This window comes from Gallinula chloropus (assembly GCF_964237585.1).
Source record: "Gallinula chloropus genome assembly, chromosome: 21".
NCBI classification, from domain to species: Eukaryota; Metazoa; Chordata; class Aves; order Gruiformes; family Rallidae; genus Gallinula; species Gallinula chloropus.
Genome location: NC_140106.1, coordinates 8,611,374 through 8,631,002, shown reverse-complemented (window position 1 = coordinate 8,631,002; position 19,629 = coordinate 8,611,374). Strand labels below are relative to the sequence as shown.

Below are 19,629 nucleotides of genomic sequence, written 5' to 3'. Positions count from 1 at the left end.
GACAGGATGAAGAAACAGGACAGAGGTGGGGTTTTTCTCCTCAACCGTTAAGAACAACATTGGCAGGTGCTTCCCTGTTCTCTGCAAGGCAGCAGGGATCTCCCAGCACACACCACCCCTCAAAAAACATGAAAGTCTTGCACTTTCCACCTCCCACCTTTAATTTCATTCTCCTTGTCCCTGTCAGGTGAAAACCCAGAGGGATACCCAATTTAAAAACAACAGGGAAAAGAAAGTAAAATGCTGTTTTCAACTTGGGGAGCCTCTACATCCACAAGGCACCGACTCAGATCCAGGCATCTTTGCAGTCCCAACTCATCTCCAGCAGCTGCCTTCCTCTGCACGACACTCTTTTGCTGCCACTCCACAACACAGCTCACCATGTAACAGAGCTCTCAAAAAAAGGATTTCTGAACTGAGCCAGGCTCTGGTTGCTGTTAATAAACCTTATGTGCCAAAAGCAATCACTGTGATTTCCTAAAAGGCCCGAGGTGATGTCTCCAGGATACATTTTGGAAGCTTGGGGAAGTCTGGAGAAGAGACTGACCCTACTGAAACATTTTTCCCCCAGCCTGGAAATGTCTGGGGCTACACTGAAAGGGGCATGGTAGGAACCCGCCAGAAAACAAAGTTTTGCCAGCACACAAGGTTTGAAGGGAGACAAGGACTTTGCAGACTTTGTTTTTGTTTTCTCAGAGGAGAGTTGACATTTTTTACTTCCACTTTCTGGATTTTGTTTTAACCAGAGAAAGTGTTTTCCTTTTCATCCCTGCCTTTCCCATAAAACATCAAGTTCATTGTGTACATGGATACAGAGACTATTTTAGTCCTCTTATGATGGATAATTTTCTCTGGGGCTGTTCATACCAAGGACTTCTTTGGTCAGCAAATGTCAGAACATACACTCAAAGAGGGAAAAAAGCAGCAAGAAAGATGAGTAGTGCAAAAACCTGGCTTGTTGGAAACAAACCCACAGGTCTGGGGACATTTTGGGGGCAGCTGTATGAACTGCTCCTGGCTGCTAGTCTAATCTCTCACTTTTGGTGTGGAAGTCAGACTCATAAAATGTATTTACTGCAACACAGAGACACGTGGACAGATGCATGACAGATTTTCACAGGGCAGTGAAACTGTTCATTCATTTCAAAGCAGCTGAACATCAGGCCCTGCTGAGCACAAAGCAATTTCTGCAAGTAAAGCAGAGGTGACTGTTGGAGCTTTTCAACTCTTCAGCCTCCAAACTGGCTGTTGGAATAGCCAGTCATTAATAAATCCCCAACCACGATGATTCTTGGAGAGAATACTACACATATTTCAGCAATTACTCCAGCAGAAATTACATAAACAGGCAAATAGAAGGATCAAAGAGCATCAAAATGATAGCAAAATTGGATTAGCAAGAATTATCATCTTCATTTTTACCCAAAACCCTACAAAATGCCATCAGCAAGGAGGGTCTTCCAGCCACTTCCACCTTCTTCCTGACTGCTGTAACTATGTGACATTACAAACTGCCACATGCTTCATGCACACACTGGAATACATATTTTCTTCCTGCTTCAGCTTCCACTTTTCACCATTCTTGTCACCCTAAGACATACTCCCTAGCTGCAGCTTCCCCAAACCTTGCAGCAGGGATGGTGTGAGCCTGCCTGGGTACTTGGGTTCGCAAAACATCTCCAGCCCCAGGCAGCAGCAATTACAAGGATGGGCAGTGCCTAGGGTTAAACTTTTCCCAGCAGCTCTGCAGGAGCTGTGCTGCCAATACACAAGAAGGTGCTACAAACCAAGCCAAATTCTGATTTACACCCAGCTGCCAACCCAAATTCAAAATTAAAGTATCTTAAAATGCAAGCAGAGATCTTCTCCATACACCCCGTGCACGAGAGCTGGTGCCAGGCTGTAAGCCAGCACTGGGGGGGGCAGGGGAGGGGAAGAGAGAGAGAAATGTGTGTATATGTGTGTGTGTGTGTGTGTATATATATATATAACCCTGTTGTCCTTTTGTGCTCCGAGTTTTATGCCCCAGGGATCATGGGATGTGCAGAGAAAGGACAACTGTCTTCTCACAAGCAGCGCTCAGCTTGAAACGTGGGATAACCCCCAAGGGCATACATGGAGACTTCAGCTCCAGATGCCAGCTTTACAGCCTGAAATGCTTCTGGTGCATCTCACAGAAAACTCTCTCTTGAAACAAAGTGGGAGAAATTCCCACCTGTTGTAACAGTGCCCATGACTGCAGAGGAGCCACCCTGGGACACCCAGGCTGACGTGAGCACGTCAGGGGATCACTCAACAGATGGAGACCAGTGGAAGAGAATCAAAGCGTTCGGTGGAAATGTTTACAACACACCCAAACCCGGCTTCTCCTTTTCCCCCCTCCAAGTGCCAAGCTATTTTGTCAGTAGAGGCAGGAACAGGGACGTGATTCTTTTCCTATTTAGGATCTAGGCCAACCCACGAGTGGGATGTTTGGGTCAGATCTCTCTACACACACGTGATGCGTGTCAGGCAACATCAGCTGGTTTCACCAACCTTGGGATGCCCCATGCGTGCAGAAAGTCACAGAGAAGTCTCCTTCTGAAGACTGACAAGCCCAGAACAAGACACCCTTTGCCCAGGTTTGGGGCCGGGACACCTAAGCATATGGCGAGTCCTGTCTCTGCACTATTTCCAGCTCTCCTTTCAGACAGGTCAGCTGTAATACAGAGGCCTTTCCTGGTTTATTAAGCCTGTTTCCCTGGTTTGCTTGCAGATCTCTGATTAGAAATTCAATTGCAAAGCGAGACGGTTCCTTTGTCTCTTTCCTGGCTCTCTGAAATGCAAAATAATAGCATCTGGAGAGAATCACTCAGCAGGTCTGCGCACATCCCTTTGCCATCTCCTCCTTGGAGGCAATACAGATAACTCCCACCATCATTAAGAGGAGCTGCCTCAGCCCAATTACAGCGCATTCCAAGCCAAAACCATTGCAGAAGGGAGTTCAGAAACCCAAACCCCAGCCTGAAGCCATCTTTTTACCCACAGGGAATTGATACAAGCTCAGGTTTTCTTCCTGGAAATTGCTCTTCCCACATAGCTCCCATACCTCGAGGTCAGCTCAATTGCTCCAAAACCCAGCATTTCTACTCAGTTTCACCTGTAACACTTCATCTCCCACCAGCTCACAACAAAAAACAGCAAGAGCCAAGCAAGAGCCTGCTTGCCAGAAAAAAAAAGCCAAAGCAAAACAGTCGTACCGATCTCCATTGTTTGCAGTGCTTGCAATGGAATTGCTGGTAGACACACAAAAGGCTGCCTGCACAGCCCTTACCCTTATTATTATTATTTGTGTTGTGCTGTCCCTTGAGGGATGCAGTCACTGCTTGGCCCAGCCAAGCCCTCAGCCTCTGCCAAGGGGTAGCAGCTTGAAATGGAAGCAGAGCATCCGCTATTTGCTCCGTATTTCCGCAGGGCTTACAGGTTGGGGCTTTGTTTTTAGCTTGCAGTGTTCTAGCCAGAGCCCTCTTGTGAGATCACACAACTGAAATGTCCAGCTTCCTAGCTGTTGCTTACTGTTAAAATACTACATTTTTTTTAATCACACAAAAAAACCCCTCCTCTCATCTGTTAATAATCTACTGAACATCCTTCCACAAAAGTCCTGTCTTCAAAGGAGTAATTAATCCAGCACTTAGAATTTAAAATTTGACACACAAACAGCCCCTTTTCCACCCAAAACACCATCCCTGTTGCAAGTTAGATCACACTCATCAGTTAAACACAGCAACTGTGGCACCCACGAGAAGAGACAGTGAGTCCCAAGAGCAGGTGAGGATGGCCGATGACTCTTGGGTGTCCTGGCCCCTAAACTTTCCATCCCAAACAAAAAGACTCCTGATTCTGTGCAATATGATACAGTCAGGGATAGGAGGGGAGCGAGCAAAGATGAGCTGCAGCATGTGCCTTGGGTTGAGTATTTGGGGTGTGGGGCATCCAATAAAACCCTTCGTGTTAAGTTCTCCCCACAGTAGCATCTCTACAGAGAGTAAGTCCAATCCCCTTCCCCATAATGGTCTTTGATCACTGGGTTTGTCCAGGTGGATTATCCATAAATAAACGTTTCTTTTCGTGAGCCAATGTGTTAATTCACCTGCAATGTCAATGGCTGGGTGGGAGCAGGAAAGAGTTGACAGTGACAAAGCCCTTAAACTAGGTAAGAGGGGTGAAAGGCAGCCCATGGGTTTGAGGGGGCCTTCAGTGTGAGGGCTGTGCTCTGAAACACCAAGACCACAACAAGAAAAAGCACGACCCACAGAACTCAGCTGCCTGCAGAGCCAGGAGCAGCTGCACACCACCGATTCCCAGCGCACGGGAAAGGCTGGGATAACTCCTGGAACACAGGCAGGACTTACCAGCCAGGGGCTCCTCCAGGCAGGACTGAGGAAGACGTGGTGGCTTGAGGATCACACTCAGCACAGGATTTCCACCTGCTCAGCTGTCTGTGTCCTGGAGCTAACGTGCTTGGTTCAGCTTTCTGGTTTGGATTTCCCAAACCCTTCTGCTTTCCTAGGGCAGGTACCAAGCAGCAGAGTCTTCAGCTTTCCAAAGCCTCAGCACACTGATGGGAGAGGAAGTGGGACTGTAAGGAACCACCACCATGCTTCACCCCCCACAGCAAAGCCCCAAACCCAGGCAGCCCTTGCAATCAGCTCCAGCCAGCTGTAATTTGCAGTTTCTAATTAGAGGAACATTGCTGAGGCACAGCTGATTGGCATCACAGCCAAAGGCCCTGTCCCATGTGCCTATTAAGCTCTTGTTATTTATTTTCATGGGTTATTTTATCATGCAAAAGGGAGAGGAGGAATAAGCAGTGTCATGCACTGCTGCTGTGCCATGCTTTGTGCAGGCATCTGCTGCCAGCCAGCCAGTAGATCCCACTTGCAGCAGGATGCAGTCAGATCCTAACCAGGGGTGATGTTATTCATCAGCATCAGTGCTGATCATCACCTTTTCCAGAAGGGTTCATACCTGTTCCTAAATGCACCTGCAGACATACACACTAGTCAAGAGTGATGAGAAGATGCTTATTGGTTATAAAAAAATACTCATCAGCCACAGCATCTACTGCACAAATGGTGCAACCCAAGTTCCTCATGCCATGGGGTTGTGCATTTCCTCCATCTGCAACCAGCTGTGAACCTCCCACCCCCATAATCAAGAGCTACCTGGTGGGTTTGGGTCAGGGCTGAGGTTCTGGGCAGAACACACCAGGGGAAAGCAGGACTGGTGACACTCCAAGAGCAGAGCCTTGTTGTCACCTGTGCAGTTGTGGCTTTTTATAGCCGCTCTCAGCCATCACAGCAAGTTTTGCAAACTTCAGTGAACCCATCAATCTGATTATCTGCTCTGGCAAAGACACAAGTTCAACTTAATTAACATTTATGGATTCCACAGTGTTTTGCATAAATGTTTGCTTAATACACAAGTCAAAAATATCCCCAGAAAATGAAAATTAAAGATAGTTAATTGCTTGCAGCTACGCACCAGTGTGTAAACTGGGGTTTCCATAGCACCAAATGGTCTGGTAGATCAGTATGACAAGGTTGGAGCTTAAAGAGAAACTACTTGAGTTTGAAATGGATGGAAGAAAAGTGGATTCTCCACTTTCTTCATTTGACTTAACGAGCTCCCCACTTCAATTTCTGTGGGCACCACGGTAGATTTTGGTTTCCCTGCCACAGACAGGGCTACTAGAGAATTACAGCCAGCACTTCACCATGGCCTGGTTGTTTAGACAAGCAATTACTTTTTATTACTGAACTAAATGAATCAAGCAGCAGCTAATGAAAGATTTGAGAACCCGCAGCAGTAATTCAAAAATTAACCCAATCCAGCTGCAAGCATGAAATGAGGATTCACTGCAGTTTTCATATTCTTGGTGCCAAGTAACCACATCAAAAAGACTTTCATTGGCATCAGCAAGATGCAAATACCTGAGGAGAGGAAGGGAGTGGGTGAGAGAGACAATCGCTTAAATAGGATGCTCAAGTGTGACGACAGCTCCAATGGGCTTGATTAAAAGTCAAGTATTATTAATTGGAGTGACTTGATGGGCAGGGAAGGATGTTGCAGAAGGGTCTAGGAAATCCCAGTGTGACCCATGCTCTCAAAACACAAGATATGGGCTCGTTCTGGAAGATAGCCCAGGACAGAGATCCAAATCAGGACAAGCTCCCCATGGGCCATGCCACAAGCAGTTGTGGCACAGTGACCCTGCTTTCTCCCTTTCCTAGAAGGAAGTCACAGGGAATGACAGGGAATTATAAACCTTCCAACGAAAAATATTGTGGTTACAGAAGACCAAGGTGTCACTGAGAAATACCAGCTCTTCCTGAAACAGAAATCATTACCATGCCAAGCACCTCCAACAACATTATTCCTGTCATTGAAAAGCAGATTGTGCCATCCAGGTTGATTGAAAAGGTCTCAGGGAGGTAATGAGAGCCGTTTTCAACAGAAGTGAAAGGAGAAAGAGAGTAAAGGAGGCTTGTTCTGAGCCACTCTGCTGTCTGCAGGGGCATGTAGCCATGATACCACAACAGCAGATGATAGCTGCATGGAGGGATGCGCAGCTGATTATTACAAGCTGTTCCCTATCCAAAAGCTTCTCTCATGCATGGCATAATCAAGTGGCTGCAAATCAGCATTTAAACTGAGGAATTTAGGAATCCATAGCCCTAAGAGGAGCAGGCCTCCTTGGGTGGCACTTCTGGTATCTCAGAGCTCCTTCAGAGGAAGGCAAAAATCATGTGTGATTTCCATCCAGAGAACAGAGTCCCTATCAGATGGGTTTGATTAACATCTTTGTCTTGCAGAACTAACACTGTCAGCATTACCTCTTCCCCCTAAAACCCACATTGTGTTTGACACCCAGGTGACAGACACTATCCACACTGGGATTTCAGCAGCAGCAGCACAGAAAAGACCACAGAACTGTTGGCAAAGGCACCCTGGGCACATCTCCAGGGACTTCTGAGTCACTAGGCGCACCCAAGGGATGGAGACAACATCCTTCAGAATAGTTCTGGGCCGAGATGCTCTCTCCAGATTTGTCAACAAAACCCTCCCTGAGGGCTGCACCCATGCTCTGTGCAAGCAGAGCAGCACTGCAAGCACCTTGTCCTGCTCTGCCCACACACAGCACCCGCAGCACCCTCAAAGGCACTCCTGAAAACACAGGCTGGCAGCCTTTCTAAGGACTCAGAGACCAACACCCCACCCATTTCCCCTGGGACGTGGGGAATTGTTGGCCCTCTTGGATTCGTGTCCCACCCTCCCTTCCCATATGCAGAGAGAGCTGATAGAGCTCAGCTCTGCTGTAAGCCCCAAACGTTTTGAAATCATCATTTCCAACTGCCAAGAGTCATAAATTCTCGAATAAATGGGACTGAATTAACAAGCCACCAACCAGGCCAGTCCATCAAGCATCTCTGCAGCGGGTTCCTGCCGTCAGAAGTGTAGTTCTCAGGGGATGCAGGCTGGTGGTTGCACCCAGACCAGCCTGCCCCTTTCCCTTCCCTTCCCTGGGAAGGGAACACCGCCAAGAACAAGGCGCGATGTTGCGTGGGCAGAGGCAGACCAACGCTGGGGAGAGGCACAGCCTTGTCTGCCTGCTGCCAGCCCCAACAGCTCAGGAGGATTTACAGCTCAAAGACATCCCCTCCTCTTCTTTCAATCCTGCAATCTTACCTTGATTGCTTCGCTGGGACCTGGAGGACCTTTCCTCAGCTGGGAGTGCGAGCCCACGCCTTGGCCACGCTACCAGTGATGTGCATCCAGCACTGCACTTGAGGAGTTATTTGTATATTTGATTTTGCAACCATTATCAGGTCTGTGAAATCCTGGATTTTATAGTACAAGTGCTTTACCTAGTGATACCACAGGAGTAATGAGAGCACAAAAGGCCACGTAATCACTGCTCAGTCTGCAAAGAGAGAAGTCAGCTGGGAACATCCTAAGCTCTAAAACCCTGTGGGATGGTCCTTCACACACTGGCCTCCTCTAGAGCCTCCCCACTCATAGCCACACTCTAAGGGAGAAAAAAACCCCTACCTGTGTAACTGTAAGGCATGGTATAGCCTTTTCAGATGTAGTGTTGAGGGTGCAGGAAGGCTTCTCAGCAATGGGCCTTCCTAATAAAACCTTGGAGAAATCAAGCCATTCGCCTCTGCCCAGGTTTCGACCTCTCCCTTGTGCCCCAAGGCACAAGCATAACCACAAGCAGCTCCTCAGCAATAACAAGCCAGGCTGAAAGCAGACAGCACGCTCTGGAATGGAAAAATCAGACAGAGAGCCTGACCCTAGGGTGTCTGTCTGCAAAAAAGGATCTTCACTGAAAACCAGAACCAAGCACCTTCCTAGTCACTGTCAGCAGCATAGCAGGTAGGAAACTGCCTTTTATTATTGAGATGAGCTGCAGTTGTTTGCAAGGTTAACAAATGCTCCTGTGGCCACGTAGAAATCACCAAATAATCTTTAATTTACAGGTCACTTGGAGAGGGGTGTGCCAGGTCAACAAGAGGAGACCCCACTTGCGTGGCATCAGTCCCAGCCACTGCAGCAGGGTGCCTGGATGCTTGGGGACAGAAGTGTCCCTGACCCATGCAGAAAACACATCTCCAGCAGCCCCATCACAGTGTGCAAGCACTCACCAAGTTGAGCTGGGGTCTGATGCTCACAGGGGGCTGATCACAGAAGGCTGAGAGTTCAACCCTCCCAGCTATATTTTTAAGACTTGCAGCTGGGGAAGATCCCCACTGCTACGCTGCACACGTTGGGGGTCCAGAGCACATCCCACCCCAGGACCTGCCAAGCAGCTCAGCCATCCTATGGATGGGTCCAACGAGGTTTCAAATCCACCACAGCAGCTGCAGCTGCCCAGGATCACTCCCCCACTTCCTTCTCTGCTCCAAAACTTCCCACCTCTGGCACTCACCTGCAGGTATCACCCCAAAGCTTCCCACAGCCCTGGCATGGTGCAGGCAGGTGGAAAAGTACCAGGAGCACAGCAGGCAGCAGTTGCTGCCTGGTGGGCGGACAGCCGGCTTTCCCTCAATAAGTCATTATTCCCAGCTCCCAAAGCAGACCTTAAAAGAGCCTCCAGCATTCTCTCCAAGTGCTGGAGAATCCCAGGACACCTCATCGTCCAGCAAACACCCACTCGCAGGTCTGAATTGCAAATCAAGTTTCCCCAAAGTCCTGCCAGTGATTTATTAGCCGGGGAGCTGATCAAACGGGGAGCAGCCATTTGTAAAAGTCCCTGTCACCAAATGATACATTCTCTTAATTTCCAGTTAAATAACAGAGCACGAATATTTCTGTCCTTGCCAGCATCCCTAATGGCTGGGAAGAATCAAATGCTCCACACGTGGCTATTGCCAGGGCAGGAGTCATTTATTTAGACATTAAAAATCTTCAGAAATCCCTTCAGCCTCTTTGGTTTCAGAGGTATAGCTAGAGATAACGATTTGTTTACAAGAAGCATTAAAAAACCCTTCATTAGGATGCTTTTGCTCACAGGAAGACACATCACAAAGCATAAGCTGGGATCTACAGACCCAGGGGAGCAGCTGAGGGGGAAGGGACCAGCCCCCTTTGCCCAGACCCTGAGTTATTTGGGGACAACAGCACCCTGCAGCCGTTTCCCGCTTCCCCCCACCCCAAGTTACTTCGTGCCTTGTATCCTTTACAAGTGCCCTGGGCCTCCAGGGTGCTTGAGATGTATTTACAAGACGACGCCAGTCTCCCGGAGTTTATTCTTTTGCCATTTTTGGGGTGGCTGGAGAACAGCTGATGGCAGAGCCACTCCTCGGCTGCTCTGCGTGGGGAGCAGCAGGACCGCTGCCAGGCTTGGCTCCAGCAGGGAAGAGAGCGTCGTATCCCTGAGGAGCGTTACTTGGGATCAAGTCACACATCTTTTCCTCCTGCCCCATCCAGTGGCTCAGGCTGGAAGAGCACTTTGCGGGTGGAAACTCAGGCAGCAAACTGCAGCAACACCGCAGCCCCCGGTACCTAAATGCTCCAAGAGGGATTGGAGCTGCTACTGCTTCACCCCTCTTGGACCGGCGACAACTGGGAATACTGACTTGGAAAGGCTGGAAAAGGCGCTCATTCCGGCGGTGGCACTGGAGAAGCAGCTGCTTTAGGAAGCACTGGTGGCTCCCCATTTACCAGCTTCTCTGCCTCCTGCCCCACAGCGAAAGCAGCTCTCAGAAAGCATCCTGCCTGGGCCGGGCTGGGAGAACGGGCGCTGTGCCGGGTGGGATGAAGGGATGGAGCCAGCAAAGACACCCTGAAACACCTACCAGCCCCCACCACACAGCCACGGGGCGCTGCCCAGCCTGAGGCCGCTAACTCCAGAAGGTTCTCTGCCAACTAACTGCTGGAGAAGAGAGGGCTTCGGGGCACAGCGAGGGGCCGCAGAACACACGCAGAACCAGCCGGCAGGACACGGGGTGCGCAGAAATAAACCCGGAGAGCTCTGGGAACGGCGCACAGCGTCTGAGGAGCGGCCAGAAGGCACCTGGAGTGCTCCGGGCATCCTGCAGAGCCAACTGAAGGAGCTGGAAGGGAGCCCCTTACAGACAGGGGCTTTGGGGGGGTCAGCAAGAGGCATCTCCGGGGCGGGACGGCCCACGGAGGCACCTACGACCGTGGGGAGCCACTGATAGAAGGCAGCGGCCGAGGAGGAGGCGGGTCAGTACCTAAGCAGGGCGTCCCCGGCGGTCCTTCCTCCTTCGGCGCGGGCTTCCCCCGCCACTATAACGGCTGCTGCGCCGGTGCAGGGAAAGCGCGGCACCACAGGCGGTAGAGAGCAGCCGTCAGGGAACAGCCCCGGGCCAGGGAAGCGGCTGACCCACGGGGCACCCCAGCCCTGGACAGGAGCCGCGCTGCCGCCTGCCCGCAGAGTGATGGGCTGAGCCCGGAGCCGTTGAGGCCGCCCCACGCGCGCGCGCGCCGATTCAAACCCTACAGGGCGGGGGCGGGGCGCCGCGCAGCTGATTGGTCGGCGACGGGCTGGGCCTTGCGCCGATTGGTCCGTAGGGATGAATGGGCGGGGCGGCGGCGGCGCGGCGGGTGGCTCTCGGCGGGAGGTGGGGATCTGTGGCGGCGCGGCCAAGCTGGGCTTGACCCGACCGCCGGTATGAGCGTCCTGACGCCCCGCCGGGTTCCCGGCGCCTCCCCCGTCCCGAGGAGCCTCGGGAGCAGCGGCACTCCCGTGTTCGCAGAGTGCCCCGGTAACGACGATGAACGGGAGCGGCGGCAACGCCGGTGCTCCAAGGTCACCGACCTCCGGCTCAGCAGCACCGACTCGCCGCTGGGCCTCGCCTCACCCGCACCCAGGTACGGCCGGGCCCGGTGTGAGGCACCGGGGGGGGAGAGGCCGGGGAACCGGGGTGGGTGGTTGGGGGGGGTGCAGAGGGCTCTCAAGGCACCGTGTCTCCCCTTAGAGCGGCGGAGGCTGGGCGGCCCAGCATCCCGCAGTGGACCAACGCTGAGATCTCGGACCACTACAGCACCTGCATCAAGCTCTCCACCGAGAACGTGAGTCGGCCCCGAGGTTGGGAGGGGGGGGGGGGAAGGCGCCAGGCCCGGCCGCTCTCTGTCTGGCGGGGGTTGCGAGGCCAGCGGGGCTTTTAAACCCCCTGCGCCTTGGCTACGCGGTTATTCTTCCGAGCCGCATCCCTGATGGACCTTTGGCCACAGCCAGGCGCTCTGCGGCCGCCCTCCCAGCAGTAACAAAGCCGGACGTGGCACAGGCCGCAGCCCCCCCGGCCCTGCTGTAAATACTCCTGCAGAAGGAGCCCTGAGAGGGTTGGGACAGAAGTTGGGGGGTCAGTTCTGAGCTGGGCTTTGTTGCAGAAAATCACCACGAAGAACGCCTTTGACTTACACCTGATAGACTACATGAGCGACATCCTGAAACAGGACTCGGAAATAACCGACTTCAAGGTGAGAGGAGTCACCGCCTGCCCGAGGTGGTGCTTTGTTCCTGGCTGAGGTTTAGCCTCAGGTTTAGTCAGTAACAAACCTCAGGTAATGCTAAGCTAACTAAGCTGGTTACTGCCACTAAAAATACCTGGTAGAGGCAGCACAGTCACGTTTTGTAGAAGCTTACAGCATTGCATCCTTTCATGTCACAGAAATTAAAGCCTGGATTCTTTCAGTTGAGGTCACAGAATCATATAATCACAGACCTCGAGAGCTCATCAGGTCCAATCCCCTGCCAAAGCAGCTCCCAAGGACATATCACTGAGATAGGCGTCCAGACGGGGCTGGAATATCTCCAGAGGAGGAGACTCCACACCCCCTGGGCAGCCTGTCCCAGGGCTCCCTCACCCTCACTGGGGAAAAGTTCTTCCACATGTTGGTGTGGAACTCCCTGTGCTCCAACTTGCAGCCATTGCCCCTTGTCCTGTCCCCACAGACACTGAAAAGGGGCTGGCTGATTCCCTCTGCATCCCCTGCTTCAGATAATTATAAACTTTAATTAGGTCCCCCCCTTAGTCTTCTCTTCTCAAGGCTGAACAGTCCTTTTAAAAGGAAAGCTTGTTTAAAAGTAATATTTGTGAAGCAGCTGAGGTAAATAGTGGGTGTTACAACCAGTAACAAAACAAGGCTGGAAAAGAAAGGAGGTTAGTGTGCCTAACTCATGGACTTAACTTTGATCCTGCCAGGTAGCAGCCAGCACGATTGATGCCAGCGCAAAGATTTATTCTATGCGTGTGGACGCAGTCCACGCAGACGCCTACAGAGTTCTTGGAGGCTTGTGCAAGGAGTCAGCCCTTACCAGAAACGTGGATACCCCAGAGGAAGGTGTGCCATTTGCTTGGTTTCTGTTAAGCTGTTACAAACTGGTGGACCAGGCAGAGAAATGTAGTGTACTTACATATAGCACCCCAACGGGCTTTGTGGATCTGGGAGAGTACCACTAACTTAGTTTTTTCAAGGGCTGGGAGAAAGCAAAACTGCATGGGTGAGATAAAATAGTCAATGAAAAGGATTGTGGCTTCCAGCCAATGAAACATTGGTGATTCATGCCCATAGATATCTAATTGGGTAACTTAATGCCCACTGGGGTATTTTTTGCATGTTTGTTGTTCAAACTGGAGTAAAAGTTGACCTGTCTATCCCTCTGGAGGGTATTTCCATCAGGTTTTCTAGGTGGAACTTGTTCTGCTTTTCCTTCTAGAAGGTAGTCCGGTTCCTGAGTCTGTCAAGAGAGTTCAGACAAAGAAAAAGCACTCGTTCAAAACCATTGAGCAGAACTTGAACAACATCAACGTGTCGGAGGCTAATCGCAGATGTGAGGTGGGTGGAGGGGGGCTGCTGTCGCAGCTGCATTCTGGCAGAGGAAAGGAGATGGCGTTTTATCCTTCTTGGTTTTATTGTTCCCTTCATTCTGCATTCCTCTCTTGGGCTCCAACATTCTGCTATTGTACCAAGATTGTTCATAGTCACGTATCTTCCTCTTGTGTGAGGCAGCTGAGAGAGCTTTCTCCTTGCTGAAAACGACACATGGGCCGTTCTCCCTTCAGATCCATACTCCAAAATCCCTTGTGGAGACCTGCTTCACCCCTTCCATCTACTTCTTCCCTTGATTTGCTGCTTCTCTCCATACCTGTAGGTTGATCCCATGTTCCAGAAAACAGCTGCATCTTTTGATGAGTGCAGCACAGCTGGGATTTTCCTCACCAGTCTCCACACCGACAGCTGCCGCAGCGAGCTCCTCTTTGACTCTGACATCGTGCCTCTCCCTTCTTCAGAGACGCTTGTGCTACCCAACTCTGACCCCATAAAAGTGGAAGGTTTAAAATGTGAGTGTCAGCAAAGTGGGAGGTTTAAAATGTGTCAGCAACCACTAAGCACAGGGGCCCGTCCAGCCCATTCGATCCTTTTCATCTCCCAAGCGTGCTCAGTTTTGTCTCAGTCAAGCACAAGCTTGACTTGTGCTTTTGCTCACTGCTTAGCTGCCCTGTGATGACACCATTGCTCCCATTCTGCTCAAGACCTGTTGCTGGAAAAACAAGACTTCTGTTGGTTTTTTAGATCACTACACATAGCTCAACCTTCAGCAGGTCTGTCACTCAGCACAGCAGTTGATATTAGTATGCTCCAGGTTGAGGACTGACCTTAGCATAACTTTAGCCTGTACATACCACTAAACACTGCTGCTCTGCTAAGATTCCTAGCATTATGTCCACCCTTGAGTTAGAGTAGCAATTGAACTTTCCCTTGCTGCTGAGAAATGAGGCCAACTGCTTTTGCAGCAAGTCCTGCGCTGCCCTACCTGCAAGAAAGACTACCTACATGTGTGGCTTTAAAAAAAGTGCCTGGCACTTGGTTTAGGTGCTGATCACTTCATCTTCTATCTAATCTCTTCCCCCTTTCTCTCCCTGTCTCTAGCCCTGCTAGCACAGTGCATTGAAAAGCGACACATTTGCTCTTCACTGGCTGGTTTCCAGTTCACAAAGTGGAATGCTGACTCCCATGATGAGGTATGTTTGTTAGCTCTGTATCAGGTGGGATACTTGAGCTGCACTCTGTTCAATCTCCCAAGACACACAAGGCACCAGGAATATTGTGCCACAGGGACACCAATATCCTACAGGTTTGGGGTTTTTTTTTTTCCACTTCTCCTACAGTCAGCATCAGCCCTGTTGGAGAAATTTAAGAAGAGTGACCAAGTGTTTGACATGAATGCAGAAGTAGACAGTGATGTGGAAGACTGTGCTCCCACCTTGCCAGATGACAACTTCAATTCTGACTCCCCTGGGAACAGACTAGCAGACAAGACTGGGGAGTTCACAGAGAATGTCAACTCTGTTGGAACATTCCACCAGAATGAGGGGTAAGTAGTCACTGAAAAAATCAGTAGGTTTGATAGGAAGCTTCAGCTTGGGGCAGCTCTCTGGGAAGCCTTTGACTGACTGTGTACACATTTCCCACCTGGCTGGAACTTGTTTTCTGCTCAGGTTTTGGGTCTGTCCAGGAATTCATTGCAGCATTCTCTGCCCTCCAAGAGGACCTTTCTGTCTGGTCACATTTCCCTGGAGTGATTGCTTGTCTGCTTGCTCTGCCACAGTTTTCAGCCTGCCCTTTTGCAAATCCACCTCTGCTTCTGCAGCAGCCTTTCAGCCTGATCTGGACATGAAATGTGTGCTCAGGCCAGAGGTGTGATTTCACTGAGCAGCATGTGTGCTCTTTACAGAATGGATGCAGCTTCTTTTGGAGGGCAGGACATCAGCACCACGTGCCTCCATCTCTCCATGAAGCCAGGGGAATACTCCTACTTCAGTCCCCGAACTCTGTCCATGTGGGCTGGCCCAGAGCACTGGCGCTTCAAACCCCGACACAAGCGTACGTATTTAGAGACAGCAGCTACTGCCAGGTCCAGCTGGGCTTCAGAGATGGACAACATCTGTGTGGGAAAGCAGGGACAGTGAGGAAGGGGAGAAAAGTCTGCATGGTTCAGCTGGGAAGCAATACTGAGTTCAGACACCAGGAAGGCTCTTGGTCGCACATGGATTCTTTGGTGTCCAACATATTTCTCTACTGTTTGGGTTTGTTAAGGGGATGTCTCTCACTGCAGTGATAGGGCATACCAGTACTAATGCAGCCCCTGCTGTTGTTGCCCACCTTCTGCATAAAAACTGAAGATTTAATTACTCTTTTCTGCTTCTGTAAAAAGATGCTGACTTACTGCTTTCCCATAATCAAGGCAAAAGTCCTTGGAGGTGACCTTGCCATGTGGAGGAGATGCTCAAGTTAGGAGTGAGCTGCTTGTCCTCCCTCTGTCACAAAGCACCAACCCTTTCCTTCCTTTCTGTGGTAGATGCTGACTCTGAAAAAGAGACCAAGAAAAAAAGTGCCAAGGGAGCATTTGAAATCGACTTTGATGAGAAGATTGACTTTGATGCCTATTTCCGTAAAGCCAAGGTACGTGCTGAGTTTCTGTCTCTTGCTGCTCTCTCTCTCTCACCCTGTCAGTGGGGCTTGGAACTGCCATCTGCTACCAGCTCAGCTCATGCACTGTGTGTGCTGACTGGGGAACTCCTCTTTGAAGGCACCTGAGAACTTGCCCCCTTATCAGACAAAAAAAACCCCAACCCTGTTCTCAAAGTACCTTATTTGTGTTTTAATCTTTTAACAGTGGATAGCTCCCAGGTAATGCTATCTATTACCTTCCCCAGGAATCCATAACTCTAGCCAAATCCATCCTAGAAGATCAGAACATGAAGAAGACCACACTTCCAGCAGACTTCAACTATGACCCTAACAAGCTTCTCCAGCTGTCCCTCAAACCAGGTGTGAGGGTAAGAATCTTCTCCAGAAGCCCGATGGCAATGATTCCATGCCCCTAAGGGATGGGGAAAAGGGGAGGTGCTGAAGGAACAAGGCACAGACATTGCTTGGGGAAGGATTTAGTTTTCCTTTCCTGATCCCCTGGTCTTGTTTGCACAGGTCTGCAGACTGCCTGAGACAGACACCTTGGTGGATCATGAAGATGAGATCGGCGAGTACGACTATAACAACCCCAGTGACACCTGCGGCTTCTGCCCTGCACTGCAGGTAGCCAGGACAAGCAGCCTTCCACCTCTTGCCTGTATTTGATGTGCCATGGGAAAAAGTGAGGAAGAATCTGCACCCAGCATTAATTACTAGGGAAAAATTGGCACTGCAGAGTATGACAAAGCTGTAGGAGTCTCTGCACAGATTCCTGTCCCCTCACTCTTAACGACATCAACTAAGCTCCCTGCCTTTGATGTTTGCCACTGCAGTTTGCTCTTTCCACATAGAACAGTCCTGGGCTATTCTCTGCTCCAGCTCTCCCTTAGATTTAGCCTTAGCCCAGCCTAAGTGCCATAGGAAGAGGCTGGGTAAGAACATGGGCCATGGGGAAGGTGGGCAGGTGTCAGCACTCTCCTGAGAAGCAGGTGCTCTCTTTTGGTCCAGGACAGTTCTGGCTCCTCAAAGATGTACCTAGGTGGCCTCACTGCTGTGTCTCTTCTCAATCAGGCTGCAGACAGTGATGACAATAATGACCCCGTTGGATTCACGAGTCAGATGGAGGATTTCAGCCTTAATGTCCAGCCTGAGGGTCAAGGTGCTGAGCCCAACAGGACTGTTGGCAGTGTCAATACCACAGTGTTCAATGAGCTGAACCTCATTGCTGAGCCTCAGAAGGTAAGGACTCACATTGTTGCTGAGCTGTGAGCTGCTCAGTTGGCAGGTCTTGGAGCAAAGCCTCTTGCTGCCTTGGATGGTCAGAATCCTTGGGACAGCAGTCTTCCAAATACTGGACACTTTATTCCCAGATTAATTCCCACAAGGACATTAAAGGGAATTAAAAAAGATTTCAAGGCTTAATAGTAAGACAGCATTCTCTCTTGTTCCCAAGGAGAACCATGGGTGGGTTGTTCCAGTGGTCCTGATTAAGGGTAGTGCTGCTCTTAGCTAATCCTCAGCTTCTTTCCCTCAGGTCAATAAGATACCAGTGCAGTATGCAAAGACAGAGAAGAAAATGGACATGAAGGTATTGAAGAAAAATATATGGGACATCTTGAGTAACAACCAGGAGAAAGAAACGGTGGCAGAGGTGAGTGTAGGGGGAGCCAGGTATCTCAGCAGGCATGGGGATAAGAGAATCCCCTGCAGGGAACTGCACTTGACTCCTGCAGGCAGTCTTGAACAGGTTTAGCTGCAATTCCTTTCCAGTGATCTTCCTCCCCTGGGGTGGTTGATAAGGACAGACACGAGGCTGAGTGCTGGGGAGCAAAGTCTGTCTCAGTGTCTGTCTTTTTGCTAAATAGAAGGAAGATGCAAGGAAAGAGAACACATCGATGGCAGCAGAAGAGATGGCCTTCAGCAGCATCACAAAGGAACTGCCTCACAGGTAGAGAAGCCCCAAAAAAGGTTGGGCTGAGGATGGGGAACAGATTTCACCCAACCCTGGGCAAACACTGACCCATCTGTGTCTATCACAACTTGCTGACTGAACCCTGAAAGGGCAAAGCTCTTCTCACTCTCTGGGTTTGCCTGGGGGGAGGCACAGGTTGCATTCAGCTTGGCCAATTCTTTGCTGGTGGGAGGGAAAAGGTAGAGAACAAAGCAGGTCCCTGGGGAGGGGTCAGTCTTTGGGATACAGTCCTTGCAGGTACAGCCTCTCCATTAGGCCTCAGTAGGCTCTGGCCATCCCAACCTTCTCCCTTCTCTTTTCTAGGCTGCCTAAGGCCATGGCCAAGGATCTGGCTGTTGCCATAGCCTTCTTTGCCCTCTTGGACTTGGCTAGTGAGAAGGTAAGTGCAACATGCACACAGATGGGGTGGGAGCTTGTAGGGAACAGACACCAGGCTGCTGCACTGTGAACATGAGCCTGTGGTTAAGCACTTGCAGCATTTCCAACCTAACTGCTGTCTGTCCTTCCATGGCCCTGGGTCTGACAGAGCAGGGAGCACTTTGCTGCTCAGTGTTCTTCAAAGTAACAAGCAACAGCCAGGGGAAGTCTTGGTCTTTCATGCTCCAATGGTGGCAAAAGGGACTGGGGCTGCTCTGAGTCTTCCTTGTGTGATGGCTTGTTTCATTTATGCCCAGCCTCCAGGCTCAGAGAGGAAGAGTCTGGCTTTGTCAAGCTCAGCTTTGCTTTTCTGTCCCTAGAATCTGATGCTGCAGAGCACAGAGGACCTGTCTGATATTCTAGTGAGACCATACAACTGAGCCCTGAGTAGAGCAAGACACTGGGGCTGATCCTAGGACACCGCACACCTTCCCAGCTCACCAGTGCTCACTCTGGACTATCTCACCAGTGAGAGATTTTTTCTCCTTCCAGCACCGTTCCTGAGAACTCCCACTAGTCTCTGCATCTCCAGGAAAGGTTAAATCAAGGATATCTTACCTAAAACATAGGGCCTGTACAGATGGACAGTTGCAGCTCAGCCTGCCTAGCTCAGCTTCGGTCAGTCAGCTCTTTCCTGGGTCTGGGCTGGAGTTTCTCCATCTCACTGTGAACTGCCAGTTGTCTGCAAGCAAAGGACTCTTCTGTGTCGCTCACTGTGTAGTGCCCAGTATGTAGCCTCATGTTTCTAGTTCCTCCTGTAGTCCTTGTGCCTTTTATACTGACCTTAAAGATAATAAAATTGCTGCAGACTTTGTATCTGGGCCTTTGAGGTGGGGAAGGAAAACTCTCTGAAACAGGAGAGGGGTTCCAAGAGCATGGGTGTTGGGGAGCAGGATGAGCAGGATGCTCCCTAAAGAAAGCCAGAGCAGGAGCCAGGGCTGGAGTGGCACCAGCCAGGACCTCAGTACCTGGACTCTGTGAGCAGGACCATGTTGGACCAGTGGTGGTAGCCGTGTTCAACCAAGAGTTGAGCTCACCTCATGGTGATGAAGCAGGTCCAAGATCAAAGCTGGAAGGTCCATCTGCAGGTCAGGATTGGGTCCGAGGCAATGAGGCAGGGAGACCAGTACTCCCAGCACAGCTCAGGCAGGGACTCAAGTCCTTCAGCTGAGCCTCCCTAGAGCTCCTGAGCCATGGGTGTGAACCAGGGCTCCCACTGAGCCTGGTCAAGGCTGTTGGGGCTTATTAGA

At 50.6% G+C, this 19,629-nt stretch overlaps 1 protein-coding gene across 1 annotated transcript; it reads left to right on the top strand.

Annotated features, from left to right (window-relative positions):
- Positions 1–11,934: 11,934 nt before the first annotated feature.
- Positions 11,935–18,805, top strand: NCAPH (non-SMC condensin I complex subunit H). The gene is made up of 15 exons (XM_084274007.1): positions 11,935–11,994; positions 12,720–12,858; positions 13,235–13,353; positions 13,670–13,859; positions 14,449–14,540; positions 14,688–14,893; positions 15,254–15,402; positions 15,878–15,981; positions 16,236–16,358; positions 16,507–16,614; positions 17,062–17,229; positions 17,525–17,641; positions 17,856–17,938; positions 18,266–18,341; positions 18,700–18,805. The coding sequence occupies exons 1-15, from the start codon at positions 11,950–11,952 to the stop codon at positions 18,757–18,759; spliced, it is 1,779 nt and encodes a 592-aa protein (XP_084130133.1). The 5' UTR covers positions 11,935–11,949; the 3' UTR covers positions 18,760–18,805.
- The last annotated feature ends 824 nt before the right edge of the window (positions 18,806–19,629 follow it).